At 45.6% G+C, this 16326-nt stretch overlaps 2 protein-coding genes across 4 annotated transcripts in view; one reads left to right on the top strand and one right to left on the bottom strand.

The window, feature by feature from the left end:
• The window catches only part of LOC117583609, a 47247-nt gene extending 37531 nt beyond the window's left edge, over window positions 1-9716 (top strand). For 2 of the 3 annotated variants that reach the window (XM_034272047.1, XM_034272045.1), the window contains 2 exons: window positions 283-551; window positions 1395-2674. In XM_034272047.1, coding sequence (XP_034127938.1) covers window positions 283-551; window positions 1395-1841 — 716 coding nt within the window. In that variant the 3' untranslated portion in view covers window positions 1842-2674. Of the gene's footprint in view, window positions 1-282; window positions 552-1394; window positions 2675-9700 lie in introns of those variants that run through there. The other variant, XM_034272046.1, reaches the window with a different exon arrangement.
• On the bottom strand, window positions 5278-14612 carry LOC117583612 (allatostatin-A receptor). The gene is made up of 4 exons (XM_034272049.1): window positions 13073-14612; window positions 9100-9378; window positions 8867-9025; window positions 5278-5771 (listed from the first exon to the last, which is right to left on the bottom strand). Exons 1-4 carry the CDS (start codon window positions 13628-13630, stop codon window positions 5676-5678), a joined length of 1092 nt encoding a protein of 363 aa, XP_034127940.1. The 5' UTR covers window positions 13631-14612; the 3' UTR covers window positions 5278-5675.
• Window positions 14613-16326: the final 1714 nt, after the last annotated feature.

Below are 16326 nucleotides of genomic sequence, written 5' to 3'. Positions count from 1 at the left end.
CACACGTAAGCGAGTATATCAAAAAGCGCTCCTTTTCACTCTGGAAAAATCCATAAAATTTAAATGCAAATTTATGTATGTGTGTCCTGGGGAATCACTGAAAAAGGAGAGGTACAGGGAGAGGAGGTGTACAGCAGCAGCAGCATTGGCGTGTGAAATACCGCAAGCATGTGAATAATGGCCATCGGCATGTGCCCTGAAGGCTGCTTTGTTAATTAGAAAGTTTCACTTTCACGTTGCCACACTCTCTACATTTTTCTGCTCTGATTTTTGTTCTTTTAGGGTCTGCCACACAGCTGGAGAATACGGAGCTGTCGAACGGTATTGTCCAGGACGATCCGGAGATAATCGCCCAGCAAAACGATAAAGTCGATATACTTTTGCATTGTATTAAATCATCGACTCGAGATGCCGCCTGGATTTATGGACAAGTGCTGTGTCAAATTATTCGTGATTTAGTGCCACCGAATGAAATATTGACGAAGGTCATAAAGGAGTTTCTGGCCATAAATCAACCGCACGGCGATGTTATTGCCATGATTGTATATCAGGTGAGTGGTGGCCAGAGATCTTTCCACATTTCCACACACTATTTCAAGCTCTAGCAAAAGGTAAAGACGTTTCCCATCGCCATTCGTGCGTAGTGGCCGCCTCCCACACATTGCCACAGGCCAGTGCCAGTGCCTGTGCCAGTCTCTGATATGTGGATGTTGGGTTCATTTTATGAGTCCTTCCCGACCAGCGCCCTGTGTCTGCTGTGTGTCCTGTGCCTGGAGACCGGAACGGAATGGGGCCAATGCAGCACTAATGCCTCCTTCGGCCACAAGTCGAAAGGGTAAAATACTTGCCGCCAGCTGCCAAATGCCACTGCCCTTATGCCATGTGTGGAGTGCGTGTGCGTCTGTGGAATTTTTGGTAGCTTGAAAATTAATGGAATTCATGGCTATAGCTTGGCCCCTTTCCAGCCGGTCAGCCGGCCGCGACCACTGTGATGCCATAAAATGTTTTCATTAGGTTCAAGGTTGCCTTGTCTTGTGGGTGCGTGCATGGAAATTAATAAAACCAAGCTCGGCTCTCGGTCTGGCTGTGGCCCTGTAGCTCTGGTCCCTGGTTCCCGTTTCCCGGTTCGCACAAATTCGCACTGTCATTGGCAGGCAGTCGGCCAGCAGGGAAAGCGATTCCCAGGCTGCGGAATTTCATTAGCCAACTTTTTGCCACAAAGTATGCCGAAGACTTTTGCTGCCTAACGCACCTTTTGAGGCGCACAATAAAATTTAATTTCCGAATTTCACAAGGCTGATGGAGAGAGAGGGGGTGTTTGCTTTTACTTCTATTTAAACATGTTGTTGTCAGCCGCTAACCCGTTCTACCATCTTTCCATCTCGCACTTGCAGGTCTTTCGGTCTGCCATCGACTCGTCGTACCTGCAAATGCTCCAGGACTGGTTGATCTGCACGCTGCCAACGTTTCTCGCCCAGCCGGAGCAGCAAGGTGTCTGGGGCCTCAGCGTCATCTTTTTATCCGCTTCCATAAATCTGCATTTGATTAAACTATTTCCGCTAGTGCTCGGCATCGGGGCAGGCAACTCCTCCTCCCCGACGGCGACCGTGTCTACAGCGGTAACTGGTGCGGCAGTTGGAGCGAGAGCGGAGTCGGCAGCAGGGATGTCGGGTTCATCCACAGCGCCCCGTAAATTGGGTCAGCACGAAATTGCATTGTTCGTGACAGCTGCACAAGATTTCCATGCGAAATTGAGTGGCGAGCAGAGGCAACGCTTCCGCGAGGCCTTCAGTAGCTTTGAGCAGAGTCAAGTCTATGGCCGGATGCTGCAGAGCTTGTGATAGGGGAACGACAGTGCCGACAGGCACAGCCACAACGATAGCGTTAGCGATAGCATATAATCATCCTACACTCTTTGCCAGGCTATTTATCTTACGTTTAATTCCAATCGCAGCATCGAAATGAATTGCAGCGGATACGGATTTGGCAGCGGCCCACTCAGCGGCAAAACTTGCTCCAAAGACAAGCGCAAGCGTGAATAACTAATTGCCCCGAGGAGGTCCCCGAGAAAGTTTAGCCGGATGCCCTGGCCAGAGCCGGATATGCAGCCCTTCTGCGTCTTGGCTTTCGGTTGGCGTTTTCTTCGGGGGCTGCTTCGCGCAAAAGTTTTTTAATAGTTGGCGAATACAAAATTAATTTATGCTTTACATTATGTGTAACTAATATTTAAATTATTGCAAACGAATGCACGTCGCTCTGCCCGCAGTGCCGTCACCATCCGCAATCTGGCCGAAAGTTTAACGATGCCACTAGCGAGCGACCCGCAATTAATTCCTGTGGTCGAGGCTTCGACAAGGACCCCCGGAACCAGGAACCAGGACGCTCACGGAAATTATCTTCTTGTCAGTTTTTGGGGGAAAAGTTTATCATTTATTTATCGTGACGTTGACTTGTTAGGCAAGAAAGAAGTTGGCCGGTCGGCCGGGCGCTAGTGGCCATTAGCATGCGGGCTAACCATTGCCTGGTTAATTCCTAATCAAAATTACTTAAAAATTCCATTATACAAAAAGCCTCACCCCCCTCGACACTGATCTTAATCAACCACTTGCTTGTTAATTCCAATTGTAATCAATACGTATATGATATCTTGTTTAATAAAATGCAGTGACCTGTATCGAATTATCATTTATGAAATGGATAACCGGTAAGACTTGAGCAGTATCTGATTCATAAAATGCATTTCAGCTTTGCCAACTTCATTTCCAAGTACTTTGCCAACTAACCGAGAAATTTGGATTGCGTATTTGGATTCCATTCTGCACTGTATGCAAATCTGTTTGAACTTTTGCACTTCTCGTACCTGGTGGCGCATGTAACGATGCTCCGAAGAGTTTTCTGCTCAGCGTTTCGTGTGCGCACCAACAAAGAGCATTCAAGTTGACAAAATGTTGCAGCGACAGTATCGAACAAGGAAGTCGCTACATGGCAAAAAAAAAAACTACAAGAACTATTTAAGAATGACTAAACTTTGAGATGCCCTTGGATAAGAGAACCATTTGGTATGTGTTCGACAGACAATACAGAAATTTCGAGTGTTGAAAATATTTATCAAATGAATCAGAGCTTAACCAACCGATTAATGGCTAAGTGCGAGTTCCACCTCAATGAAACCTTTAGAGGTCGAGTACTTATCAAACAATTGCCAAACCCTCTAAGATTTCATCTGAATATACCCTCCCTCCCAAAAAGTACCCCTTAAAGAAATTCCGCTGCATGCGTTTTGCCTTCTCCCGTCCGGCTGCGTATGGTTTTTGTACTGAAATTGACAGATAAACTTTTGTACGCGTAGTATGTGTGGGTGTGTTCCTGTTGGATAAAGCAGGAAGATGGCTTTGTGTGGATGCAAAAGCTTGCCGGAAATTTGCCAGTTCAACGCGAATCGACAAAAAAAAGAGCCGGTTGAAAAGGAAGTTGCAGCACACACCGAAATGAACTGCAAAGCTGTTCAAAGTTGTTTTTCTGTTTTGGCGCGACCGCATTATGCAATCGAGCACAGCCTGGCATGGTGGGTGTGTCTGGTTCTGCCTCTGTCTCTTTTCTTTGCTCTCTAGCTGTCTCTTTCCGTTCTCTTGTTTCTCTGAATTCCGAGTGAGTGTCAAGACAATGTCCCCCTTGTCGCCATTATTCCGCACGCCAAGAGGCAATTTGGCCAATGCTCTTGCCATAAACTGCAACATTCCGGCTATCAGCATTTGGTTACGCTTCATTTGGCCAAATAACCGTAACGGGCCAAGGCACAGATTGCGGCACAGGCTTGGCAGCCGTTCGAGTCGCGTGCGACTGACCGAATACAGGTGGGCCAGGCCGAAATAGCGAGGCACAGCTCGGGCTTTAGGCGCTCCCAGTTTTCATGACCTACGCACAGAAGTCCAATGACTCGAATGGAGGCCCTGCGAAATATCGAGCTAAGAGCGTGTGTTCCATTGCCAGACGTTCCGCTCTCGCAGGACTGGCTCTCTGCTGCTGTTAACTGTAAACTCACCACGATTCGGAGTCGCTCTCTTCGATGCGCCTCTCTTAAGTCCTTGGAGCGGCTCTCTCGGCAGCCGGCAGTAGGTCAGTAGTGTAACAGTGCCATACCGTTTCGTTCCATTTGGCGCTGCCTGTACTGCTGCTCGACACCCACGTAGTGGCTGCTTTGTATGCAGTCGGCATACACGGATATCCCACAATTTCTTAATACTCGGATGGCTTTAACCAGAACAGAGAGCGGGTGTAAGAGTGTGGGGAGGGCCAACGACAACTGTTACACTCACAGTTATGATTATTGTTATTATGATAATGTCAGCAGTGGTTGTTGTAATTCCAGAATTGTTTGGCTATTTGCTTGGTGTGGCAATGACTTATCCCAAGTTTTGCCAAAGCAAAGTGTGCGCTTTGATGGCCTCCACTTCATTCCAGAGCAAAGCCTGGGCAAGCAGAATCGATTCATTGATTTTCCTGGTTTTCCATTTGCCCAACGAATGTTGACACCTGTTCCCCAGTCCTGCCCTGGCATACTGTTCTGTTCTGTTTCGTTTCTGTTTGCCAGCCACACCTCGGAGCTCATTTGAAATTTTGATTACATTGCCATCAGGCTGGAGAGGAACCCGTCAGCGACTGATACGCATTAATTACGTTTCTCTCGTACCTGGTGTAAAAAGCAACGCCTCAACACTAGGCGGAGCCGCTTATTAAAATTGAATAAATTATGCAAAAGTGCGCGTGACAGGCGGCGGCTGAGACAGAGTGTGAGGCTGAGACAGAGGCAGAAACTCAGGCCAATACACGCCACGATCCACTAGATGGACACGGCATAATTAATTCCACTCTCTTACCGCCACCGTTTTGTCGCCTCGAGGAACCAAAATGCAATCAACGTCTCTGAGCCTGCTTCCTTGCCTGGACAAAGTCAAGGTTGCGAAGCCATAACATCATGTTGCCGACAAGTGCTATTGGCTTAAGCTGGGTAAAGGTAAACCGCACATCTACGAGTCATGACGACCATCACTGGAGTCACAAAGCAAGCCTCAAGTGGTTGTCAGCGGTAGTGGAACACCAATGCAGCAGTTTACTTGAATCCCTATCGATGCTTAGCCAAATGTTTGAATTGAGCAGGAACAATTATTCCATTTTCGATATTACGAAATGAAAATTCAATTGCCAGTGGTCAAGCATTTCGGTCTAAAATACAATAAATTGTGTTTGTTAAATCTTTAATTGTTTGCACACAAAATGATTAACAAATTCTCTTACGTATATAGATAGATATAGCTGCAACGAGGTTTATATACGGGGAGATACATATTTTCAATATATTTGTGCACCGAATATATGCCTGTGCAATAAGTAGATATAATATCCTTCTAGGACACCATATGTATGTATATCTTTAGTAGCCCACAATTAACAATCCACTAAGCTACGTGCTATTTACAAGAAATGACTTAATTCTAGCCATTCGAAATGCGCACATTTCAGTGCCCGATGACATCTTTGGTCCCTTGGTCGCTAATTAAGGGCACATGTGTCCGTCCATATCTACGAGTAGATACTCAATCGAGAAGGCGATTCCACTGGCCTCACTCAATTGTCAGACGTCGGTCAATCATATCGAAAGATACCACCCTTGTCGTTTACACTCCCGTGGTGGAGGTCCTGGCGCAGGATGTCTTGCGAGGCGGCGGCAAATCAGATGTGTAATTCTGATATCGATGCGAACAGTTAATGGCCTGCGGAAATATAAAAAGACAGAGACATGGGAGGAAGTAATGGAAAATTGGAAAAACTTAATGCTAAAAATATACATATATAAAATACCAACTGAATAGCAAATTCGGAGGGGGTTCTGAGACCAAATTATTTGATTAATGATCTGTTTTGATGCACAGTCACTGCAATAGGGAATCCGGGACCATGGGCTATTCCCTTTTCAAGGCCTCTCGTTGGGATTGTTGCTGTCGCTTTGCATTTGAATTATTATATTTGATTCAATATTCAATTATTTAAGTGGTTTGAGGTGTTGAAATGCCAACAGACAATCGGCGACTGGCCTAGCAACCAGAACAGAGCCGAACTGGAACCCAGACCCGCTCTGGGACCCGGACTGGGTGGGGTGATTGGGATTTTGGACTGGATTGAGCGGGGGATGAGAGTTTGCATATAAATGATTTATGAATTTGCGCTTTGATTGAACTGCCTGAAATTGTTGATTAGTGCCTCGTCATAGAAACAACAACAGCAGCCATCAGCGTTCTGTGGAGTCTCCATTTGTAGGTTGAACGCCTCCCGGGAAATGAGTCCTCCCCGGCAGTGGGGGGTCTGGCATGGATTCAGCTTTGCTCATTATTTGATTATATCAAATAGGGACACACAGCAGCAGCCGAATGGGTACCAAATTATAAAAGGGAATACATTAAACTCGAACTTAAGAACAACAAGAAAGGTGCAATAAGACTGAAAGTGAGTTTAGATAAATCATTGATATGTATGTATGTACAAAATATCCAACGGTGTCTTACTGTTGTATATTCGAAAGTGTTTTCTCCTTGCCTCTCTCCTGATGCTGCATTATTCAGGGGATTTTGGATGAGAAAGGACAGCCAGCTCGAGCCGACCATCTGGAAAGCAGACACAGACACGCTGACATATGAATGGAGGTTTGACTAATGGACGTGCCGGGCAGACGGGCAATTAGTCAGATTGACAGTCTGCCGACCACGTGGATCTGGAAAATCTAAAAAAGTTCAGACACAACACGCTCCCACCCAGCTCCCAGCTAGCGCCGGGAACAATGGCCAACAACAGTGTGCCAATTTAATTAATGTAATTAATCTAATTTAATGACTTGACAAACACATCAATTAGCGAAAGGCACACCAGCCCATGACCGGAACACAATTTATATGCAAAGTGCCAAAAGCTTTGCACAAAATGAAGAATTTCCTGCGAAAAGCAGACTAACGCACCGCAACAGCGAAGAAACAAATTAAAATATTAAAATTAAGCCACAAAATGATTGAAAGGAAATGTTATATAAGTCTCGCTCGCCATCCGGCAGTCGACAAACGACAGACGACCATCGATGACTCCAATGCCTCAGACAGGACGAACTCCTGCGGCTCCTGGCTGCTGTTTTGTGTCTTGTGTTTGTCCCTAAAGTAATTAAAAGTAAGTAAAGCAAAATCAGGCTCTTAGCGCGGGTGGAAAACAGTGTCTGTCCAGTGATTTGCGCCCCGCAACGTTTTTTTGTGTTTATGCAAATGACCGCTGACCAAAAGAATTAATGCGTCCCGCAAGTGAGTTGAATTGGAATGAGCCCAAAACCTGAACAAAACTGTTGTTCAAGGTCTGTTTCGTGCTCTCAGCAGTCCCTGCTGTCTCCGAGTGGATGCCACTGTCGGCAATGGCCGTCAAAGAATTTGCATAGAGCCCCCCAAAAGAAAACTGACAACCGAAATGGAAAGCCTGTAATTTCCTTTTCTTTCAACGCATTGCTAATTTGAAACGGCCTTTAAGTGAAATCACGGGAACTTCGTGATATATCACGGGAGTGTTGGCTCTCAAGAATATATATTCATTGGGCTCTTAAAACGTATTTGAAACGATGCAGATGTTTGCCTTGAATGCCACTCCGATGCACTTCACTAAGAATCCACATGTTTTGCTACTAATGGGATGATATCCTTAAATGGTATACTGATGCAGGAGAAAGCCCAAAAATATTTTAGTTGATTGAAGGAAATTTGGCAATGAATGTTGGGTGAATATAGATACATCTTTTGGAATGTGCAGATGTATTTTCTAACAAAGAGGGAAAACTTGACCGTAAATGTGAGAAATATTTCCCTAAAATAAATGTGCAATCGAAGCAAACATTATTTCGATGCACTTCATTAACTGAACATTTAAAGCGCTAATTTCTGATGCATACTCGTACATAAGTATATCCAGACTGCAATAATTTGGAATATTTTTCTGTTCACGACATCCCAGACCGAAGTAGGGAGCGAGAGTAGTCTCTTTGTCTTAAAGCACAGCAGCTGCGAAATGTTCTCGATGGGAATGGCCCTCCCTGTTGCCGTTGCTTTATAAATAGAGATGGACGGTCAGATGATGATCTGCGTTGATCCATTTTGATGGCCACGAATGAAAAAAAACACTGCTTATTTCGAGAATTTCGCTGTAAATTTCACCTATTTATAACGTAATTTTCCGATGGCTCTGGCGATGCTACTGCCAATGATGCTGCGATACGAGCAACGGCCAAACAGAGTTCGACCCACGCGGCGTATGTTTGCGCGTTTTTCGCACTTAACTCATTAGCGCGGCCGCCTGCTACCCGAAAATTAATGGGGAAACGCGCCTACAGTCTTCCTATGGATTCCCGATGCTTTTGTTTCTTTTGTCTGTTGTTATCGTAAATTGCTTAATTGCATTTTAGATTTTTGATTTCCAATTGAAACTTTGCCATATTTAAGATCTCATTAGGATGGAGAATGGGTAAATGGGAGAATGAAAATGGGCTTGGGCGGAAATGAACGTAAATGCTTCTGGTTCTTGTGCTTCTGGCGCCATTCGCATTCGCATTCGTCGTTCGCGTTTCTGTCTACCACTTAATAAATCAATATAAAAATGCAAACTGGGTTGAGTGCGATGGCTCTTAAAAATTATGACAAATAAAAAGTGGCATAAAATGAAAGTGCAACTGGAAAACAATGCTCTGAAAGTGCCGCATTCAATTCATCAATATATTGACCGAGCACTCAAATGCCAGGCCATTGAAGAGCCTTCCAGTGGGCAGGGCCAGTGTGTCCTCGCCACTCACCTTGTAGAAGGCCTTGCGGAAATTCTCAGAGAGAAAGGCGTAGAGCAACGGATTGATGCAGGAGCTGCTGTACGCCAATGTTTGAGCACATATCTGGACGATGATGAGGAACAGGTTGTCCGCTTCATAGACATGCAATGCCTTCAGCAGCAAGATGAGCTAATAAAGGGAAGGGAAGAGAAACGTAATTAGGGATGCCATTACCAATAACAATACTCAATTGTGCAACTCACTTGCACAGGCAGCCAGAGCGAGGCAAAGGCTATGACCACCACCACGACGAGCCGGGTGACCCGCTTACGTCCTCGCTGCGACTCCTTGGACATACGCACGCCGCTGCCCTGTCGCCAGAGACGCATGATCATGCGCACATACAGTCCGCTGATGATCATCAGGGGCAGCAGATACGTGCTGATGAAGAAGCTCAGCTGGAAGGTGCTAACGTCCAGCAGGTCGTTGTCTTTAAAGCGGCACAAGGAATAGGTGATGTTGGAACTGTCATCGTGGTCAACCTGCAAAAGACAATCATTGTGTGAACATGTATCGAATATTGCGCATATGTCATGTTGGTTGTGACAGTTGCATGTCAGACAGTCGAACAGTCGAACAGCCAGACAGCCAGATACAACCCCCGCAGCCAGACGTCGTAAATAAAACTACGAGTAAACTGTCAAACGAATAGTTCGGACAACGACAACTAACTCGCAATCTGACTTTGTTTCTCTGTCGCTGACATTTGCCTGACAAATTGTGCTCGTACATTTGCCATAGGGGAAAAAGGCAAGGGGAACTGAGAATGGTAATTCGACTGGTACTGGCAGTGGTACTGGTACTGGCACTGGCACAGCCAGTGGTACTCTGATTGGGATTGTTCTATTGGCTGGACTAGACAGCCGTGCTGACGCTTCGGAGGGCCATAAACTGCCTGGCGTATCGTAAAAATATTTTGCAGCTTTTGTATACAGCTTTTTGTTTACAATCTCTGCTGATTTCTCTTTCTCTGCATTTATTTTCCCCCGCTGTATGCAAACATATAGAAAACTGTATTTAAAAAATCTTTGCCTTAATGCCGAAAATGCTTACAAAAATGTTTGTTTATTACCGCACTATTGTTGTTCTTACACCGCACGAGATGTTGGCCCACAAATTGAGTTCAGATCTGCGCATCTTCAAGTGCCCAAGGCTGACCGACCGAAGACAAATCATCAGCATCAGCCACAGACACAGAAAGACTGATTTATTAGTTTATCTTTGGCCTCTTTCTATTTGAAATTGATTGACTTTAGATATTTGACAATGGTTTTTAATGCATTAATGTGGTTCTTTTGGCAGAACTCTTTTCAGAGCAGCTGTCAAATCAATGTGAGAGAAATCAAACCAGAGTACATAAAATACGTGGGCAGACATATGCGTTTATTATTATTGGTTATTGATTTCTAATAAAAAGATAACGACACACACAGTCAGACACACACAGACACACAATTGCCATGAGTATCTTCATATCTGTGTACTGCAGACCAACAAATGTAATATGGAAATAATTAATAGCAAACTGTTAATTAACATGTTGATCAAACATGACTTAATTATGCCTTTTTATCCTATGCCTTCTCTGCATTTGTATGGATGTATCCATCCCATTCCCGTGTGTATGGTGTGTAGGCCGTATCTGTGTGTGTGTCAGGAGCGATAACAGAGCAAAGCACACATGAGCATTCAATTTGACCAGATATTTTTCCGGCTTAATCCTTAGACAAAGGCCAAACCATAAGCAAACAATTCAGCGACCCAATGGAGCTCTTCGGGGGTACGTACGGGCGAACGTAAACAAAGACAAACATACCGAAGCGTGAAATGCCATTTAAAAAAATATTAGGTTACAATAACAACTTCTAGTCGATGACCCACTCTCCGCATCGGCATCTGGAGCAGCCAATGGACCATTTCGTAGATAAAAGAGCTCATCGCCACAACGACGATAAGATCCGTTTAATTACCCGCGACTCTTTCACTACGGAAAGGCGAGTGGCCCAGTCTCAGGCGTGCGTGCGAAAAACAAATCACAAGCACACACACACAAAAACATTCAAGAAAATCAAACTTTTAGTCGAAACAGTCGATACCCTGTAGCTGAACTATTAAATAAAGTCAGAGGAACACAGTCATTATGTTCTATACATAAACGAGAAGGGACGTGTGAGACGCTTTTTACGCGTCACAACTTTTATACCCGTCACTCAGTACTACATCTGCACCTTAGCGGTGTTTTGTCAAATTTTAAATTTGTTCTTCATCTGTCATCTACATCTACAACACTTCTCACACCAAGACGCTCCGTTAGCTCGCCGCCCTTCCCTAGACCCACACACTGCAGACTCGAGGCAGAGGCAGAGGCACCGTCCGCACACAAAAAAAAAAAAAAACAAATAAAAGCTGTGGGACGGGGTGGGTTAAAAGTCGGAAGAGGCATCGGCAGGGGCCGAGTGAAGCAGAAGCAGAGTGTGAATGAGAGAATGTAAAAACAACAACAACAAAATCTGCGGGACAGGGTGGGTTTGGCCCACTCCAAATTAATTTCTTCATTCTGGGATCCGATCGGATCCCAATTTGGTGATCTGATAGATATGGCCATTTCTTACGCAATGGCGTTTTTAGTTTTCTTGTTTCTGTAGATAAAACTGTAGATTTGGGAGGTTTTCGCACTTTTGCGGGGGCGGAAGGGGGCGTGGCTCATTTTTGAAATACACTGGTTTCAGTGTGAGCATATAGCAGTCTGTATGCAAAATTTGGTGGCTCTAGCTCTTATAGTCTCTGAGAACTAGCCGACAAACAAGAGGGACAGACGGACATACGGACAGACAGACATGGCTCTATCGACTCGTCTATTGATGCTGATCAAGAATATATATACTTTATTTGATCGGAAACGTTTCCTACTGTGTGTTACATAAGCCGTTATTCCCCACAAATACAATATACCCTATTTAGTCTTCGAGTACCGGGTATAAAAATCTATTCAAAATAAAAATACTCTGTCTGCAAGAGTATACAAAAGTTGGTCGCGTGTGTTGTGGGACTGGTTTATTGGCAGTAGGGGGGGAAGGGGTAGATACATACAGATAACTTGATATTTAAATGGGTGGAGAAGTGGGTATAGAAGTGGGTATGGCAATGGGAATGGAAATGGAATGTTGCCCGTACATATGTGACGTCAACAGGAAAATACCCAAGTGCAAAGCTTTGATTAGGTGATGTGGCATATTGAATGTTAGCCAAAATGGAGGAATCGAATACACATAGAGAGCCATTATAATTATGATAATTGAGAGGCCTCTCGCAGAGAATTTAATGAAATAATAATTGATATGATGACGGACGGAGCGCAACCGTAAGCAAACAGAACAACATGTCCGAGTATCTATACATTTGCCTAATCAAAGTGTGGCGTTTATTAAACAATTAAGTTGTTCTTCGCACCCTCCACATGGATCATAAAGCCATTAGGGTCCAGGGGTTGCCAACTGCGCATCGGCCAACGTCAAGGTCGCGGCCATGGAAGACATTTATCATACGCAGTGTGTAACCAAAGTTTCCAAGTGCAAAGTTCTCATAATGACCACTTGTTACGACCTACAATGATTTATGAACATTTTAATAGGAATGAAGGATGCAAGGAGGGGGGGAAGAGAGAGCCATACAATGCTAACAAAGCAACAGTTGAAATTGTACAGCCCCCGAAAAGTTGGCAGTGGGGGCTGGGTATTGTGATGTTCGGGACTGCCTACGCCAGTTGGCAAGTGTTTCTCGCTGGCTATCTGCTCTATAATTAAAAAATTTATGAATTTAAAATAGCGAATTAGTAACAAAAACAAATCGGGCGCCCATCTCGCACTGTTGCAAAATGTTCAATATAAACACACACAAAATACAAAGCAACATAAAAAGAGGCAACTTTACTAGAAGCCAAGTAAAAACAAATGATTTGCATCAGGATGGTTGAGGGAGGGGCTGGGGAATCGGCTAGTGGGGAAGAAGTACGATTGAGCAGAGCATCTATATCTGTAGTCCCGAGGCATTGACGTGTAGCTCTAGGAATCTAACGAGGTGACGATGATGGAAAGCAATAAATTTGCCCGACCTGTGTTCTTCACAGCAAATTTAGGCACAGCAGGCCCCAATCGAGTCTTGCCTTGGAATACTTACCACCACGTCGTGGGCAAAGGTGACCGGTATGGAGACGGTCAGCACCACAGTCCAAAGGGTAAATATGGCTATCACGGTAATGTGCTCCGTGCGCAGCATCCGGGAGCGTATGGGATGTACGACGGCCAGGAAGCGATCGATGGACATCAGGACCAGCGTGTAGATTGAGGCGAAGGCCGTCACCACAATCAGATACTGGGTGCTGCGGCACCAGAAGTTGCCAAAGGGCCAATGTGGCGTGACATAGTCGGTGGCCGTGAACGGGATGCAGATGATCACGAAGAGGAGATCCGACACGGCCAGATTTAGGATCAGTAGATTGGTGGTCGAGCGCATGTTCTTGTTGGCCACCACCACCATGATGACCAGCAGATTTCCAATGAAACCTGTCACGGCGATGATCCCAAAGAAGAATGGCACTAGCCAGCGAACAGTGCCCTCGATAGCCAACCGATCCTCCTCGGTGAAGAAGGGCTCCTGGGTGACACCCACGTCACTGCCGTTGGTGACGTTCATGACGTTGGTGATATTCGCCAAGGATAATGTTATGTTTTCCATTTTGTAATTGTAATTCCTTTGGTGTTTGGTGTTTCTATAGATTTTTACATTTCACTTTGATGGCACTTTAAGGGAATGGAGGACATTTTCAATTTTCCATAGCCTTTGTGCTGCGGCACTTTCAAGTTTTATGTCTCTTTATTTTCTTGGTACGTTTTCACAGTTCATCGAATTCAAATAACAAATTTCCAATTAGGAGATTTTCACAAAGCAGCCGCAAAGAAAATTCAATTATCATCCGCAATATTCCCACGACACGAGCAGCCTGGCACCCTCAGAGCCCTACTGCACAGAGACCGGAGACCCGGTCGGAATCGTTCTTTCGTTTCGAGGTGGACAAAGGCAACAGCAATCACACCCACACTCACACCCAACCCCACCCACTCGTAGAAAGAGGGAGAGCAGAGACCAGAGGCCAGAGAACAAGCGATAACGGTAATTGTAACAAGGTAAGACAACAACCAAAGGACACGAGCACACAAGAAAGGAGAAGGCGATTGAGAAGGCAACGGGCAAAAGGTAGCCACGTGCAAATCGGCGCCGACGCAGCCAAAACTGTGTCGTGTCACACCCTGACAACGGGCATCTCGATACAACACGAAACGATAGATATATCCGCACAAGTCCCAACGCCGAGAGGGGGAGACGGAGACATCCACGCTGCACCTATACCATAAATTCAATATGATGTCTTTCTCAGTTTCGGCCCGGTTTCGGTTGTCTCTTTTCTGTTTTCTGTTTACGGTTTCCGTTTTTTATGGACAAAACTAATGGCATAAATTTTTGTGTTGCCAAACAACACGTTCCAGCGACTGTCCTCTCGTTTTGGAGAATGCCTCCTCAGCAGAATAAGCCATAGATATCATTTCACTATGGCAAACACTATGGATAGAAGCATCCAGAATTTAATTTGGATTTTTGCGATTCGTTCGATTGAGTCTATTTGGGCCAAACATCAAAAATCCAAACTGCACGCGTTCGTTTCCAGCGCTCTACTGATTGTTGGATGGTCTGTGCCACAGATGAGTACAACGACGCTGCCGCTGGCAGCCGGAGCAGCGGCAGAAGCAGAATCAGAATCAGCAGCAGCGACGCCAGGAACCGGTATATTACGGCGTATACTTTATATGGAAAGAGTGCTGTGGGTGGCCATTCCTCTACGGCTCTCCTCTACCGCTGGCTGGATTGTTTGCTCTCCATTGCCCCAACAGTTGGCCTGGGGATCGTTAAGAGCTACAACGAATGGTCACCAATCTCTACTGGCTCGGGACTCCCGCCTCCCGCTGACACTGTTGCCATTGTGTTGCACAGCTTGAGGTCCGCGTCGATGTCGTCAGCTTCAGGCGCAGCGTCTACGTCTGCCGCACAGTTGGCGTCTCGGCCAGCGTCGCTGCTGTGCGAGGCAGTTCTTTAGTATTTTGCTTAATTTCTCTGATTAACTGGCAGAGGAAAAAAAAGCAAATAAAAAGCAAAGGCACGCGTTTGGCTTACGCCCCCAGGAAGCACTTTCTCCGGCCTGTACCGTATATAATGTCTGCTGGGGCTTATCGGCCTGCTCTTATCGCCACACTGGCGGTGGGTGGCGGCCGGCACAGTCAGAGACCAAGGCACGGGCCCAGAAGCGACTGGGTTAACAGCGCTTACACCTTTGGACGGACGCCGGGGACATCATGTCACAACATTATATAACCGCAGAGCAGAACCGAACAGAGATACGGAGTCTTGTCCTAGCTTGAAGCCTCATTTACATGCTTTTTATTGCCACAGCCAGCGCACTCACCTGTCACCTGCAGACGCCGAAGTCAGCGCAGACGCCAGCGTTAGCGTCGGCGTCAGCGGCAGGTGTGGCCCCATCAAATCTGCGGCCGGGCTGCTGTCTCCCGGCATTTGTGTTGATGTGGGGCATGCCTCGGTGCGCCCCTGACGAGGACGTCGCCAACCTGATGAGATTAAAAGCGAATTAAGCGCCATGAACAGCAACAGCAAACAGCAACAAAATGGTGAAAAAAAAATAAACGAAGTCTTGGCAAACATCAAGAGGCATTATGTTTATTTAATGTCTGCGACTGTGAACTTAATGAAGTCTTTAATTCTTAATGCAAGTTTATTGCTTTTTGAATGTCCAACCAAGCGTGCGCCGAACAGTGTTCAAGCGGAAGTAGTAGTGGGAGGGGATGCCTAGGCTGCCGTTTTAATTCATGGCATACTTTGCGGGTGCGAAAAATTGAACCGGAAATGCCAGAACAAAAGCACACCAAAAACAGGTTGCTGAGCTGCAGCTGGTTTTTGCTGTGTGCTAAACAATTTGAGCTTATTTCAGATCAGTAAATACCATGCATAATTTTCAGTTTTAATGCTCGTACTTTTCAAATTTATTTTTGGTTCAAGGATTACACACAACAGGTGTGCTTCAGCAGGGTTCCCACACATTGGCAGCTGAATTGGGATTAAAATCCTCTCAGCCCATAACATAGCCACCAGCCAGAGCAGGAGCAACAGCAGCAGCAGATTGTTGTGTACGGAAATTCCACACACAAAATTGAAAGCATTCTTCCAGGCGCATACTTAAATTAGCATCTGAATAAATGGCTGGCAGACATAAGCGCTTCAAACTCTTCAAACTTGTACTTGGAAAACTTGATCCCACCAACACCACTTTCCGATACCGACTCCAACTCCCACCCATCCCATCCCTC

Source organism: Drosophila guanche, unplaced genomic scaffold, assembly GCF_900245975.1.
Source record: "Drosophila guanche unplaced genomic scaffold, DGUA_6, whole genome shotgun sequence".
NCBI classification, from domain to species: domain Eukaryota; kingdom Metazoa; phylum Arthropoda; class Insecta; order Diptera; family Drosophilidae; genus Drosophila; species Drosophila guanche.
The sequence above is the reverse complement of the archived record's forward strand: the minus strand, read 5'-3'. Positions and strand labels throughout refer to the sequence as shown.

Bases quoted from the DNA above. Each gene is read 5' to 3' on its own strand.
- LOC117583612 (XM_034272049.1), bottom strand. From the start codon at position 13,630: ATGGAAAACATAACATTATCCTTGGCGAATATCACCAACGTCATGAAC. The intron at 9,026-9,099 runs GTGAGTTGCACA...TCCCTTTATTAG, and splicing joins CGCTCTGGCTGCCTGTGCAA to CTCATCTTGCTGCTGAAGGC. The intron at 5,772-8,866 runs GTGAGTGGCGAG...ATATTTCCGCAG, and splicing joins TCCGCAAGGCCTTCTACAAG to GCCATTAACTGTTCGCATCG.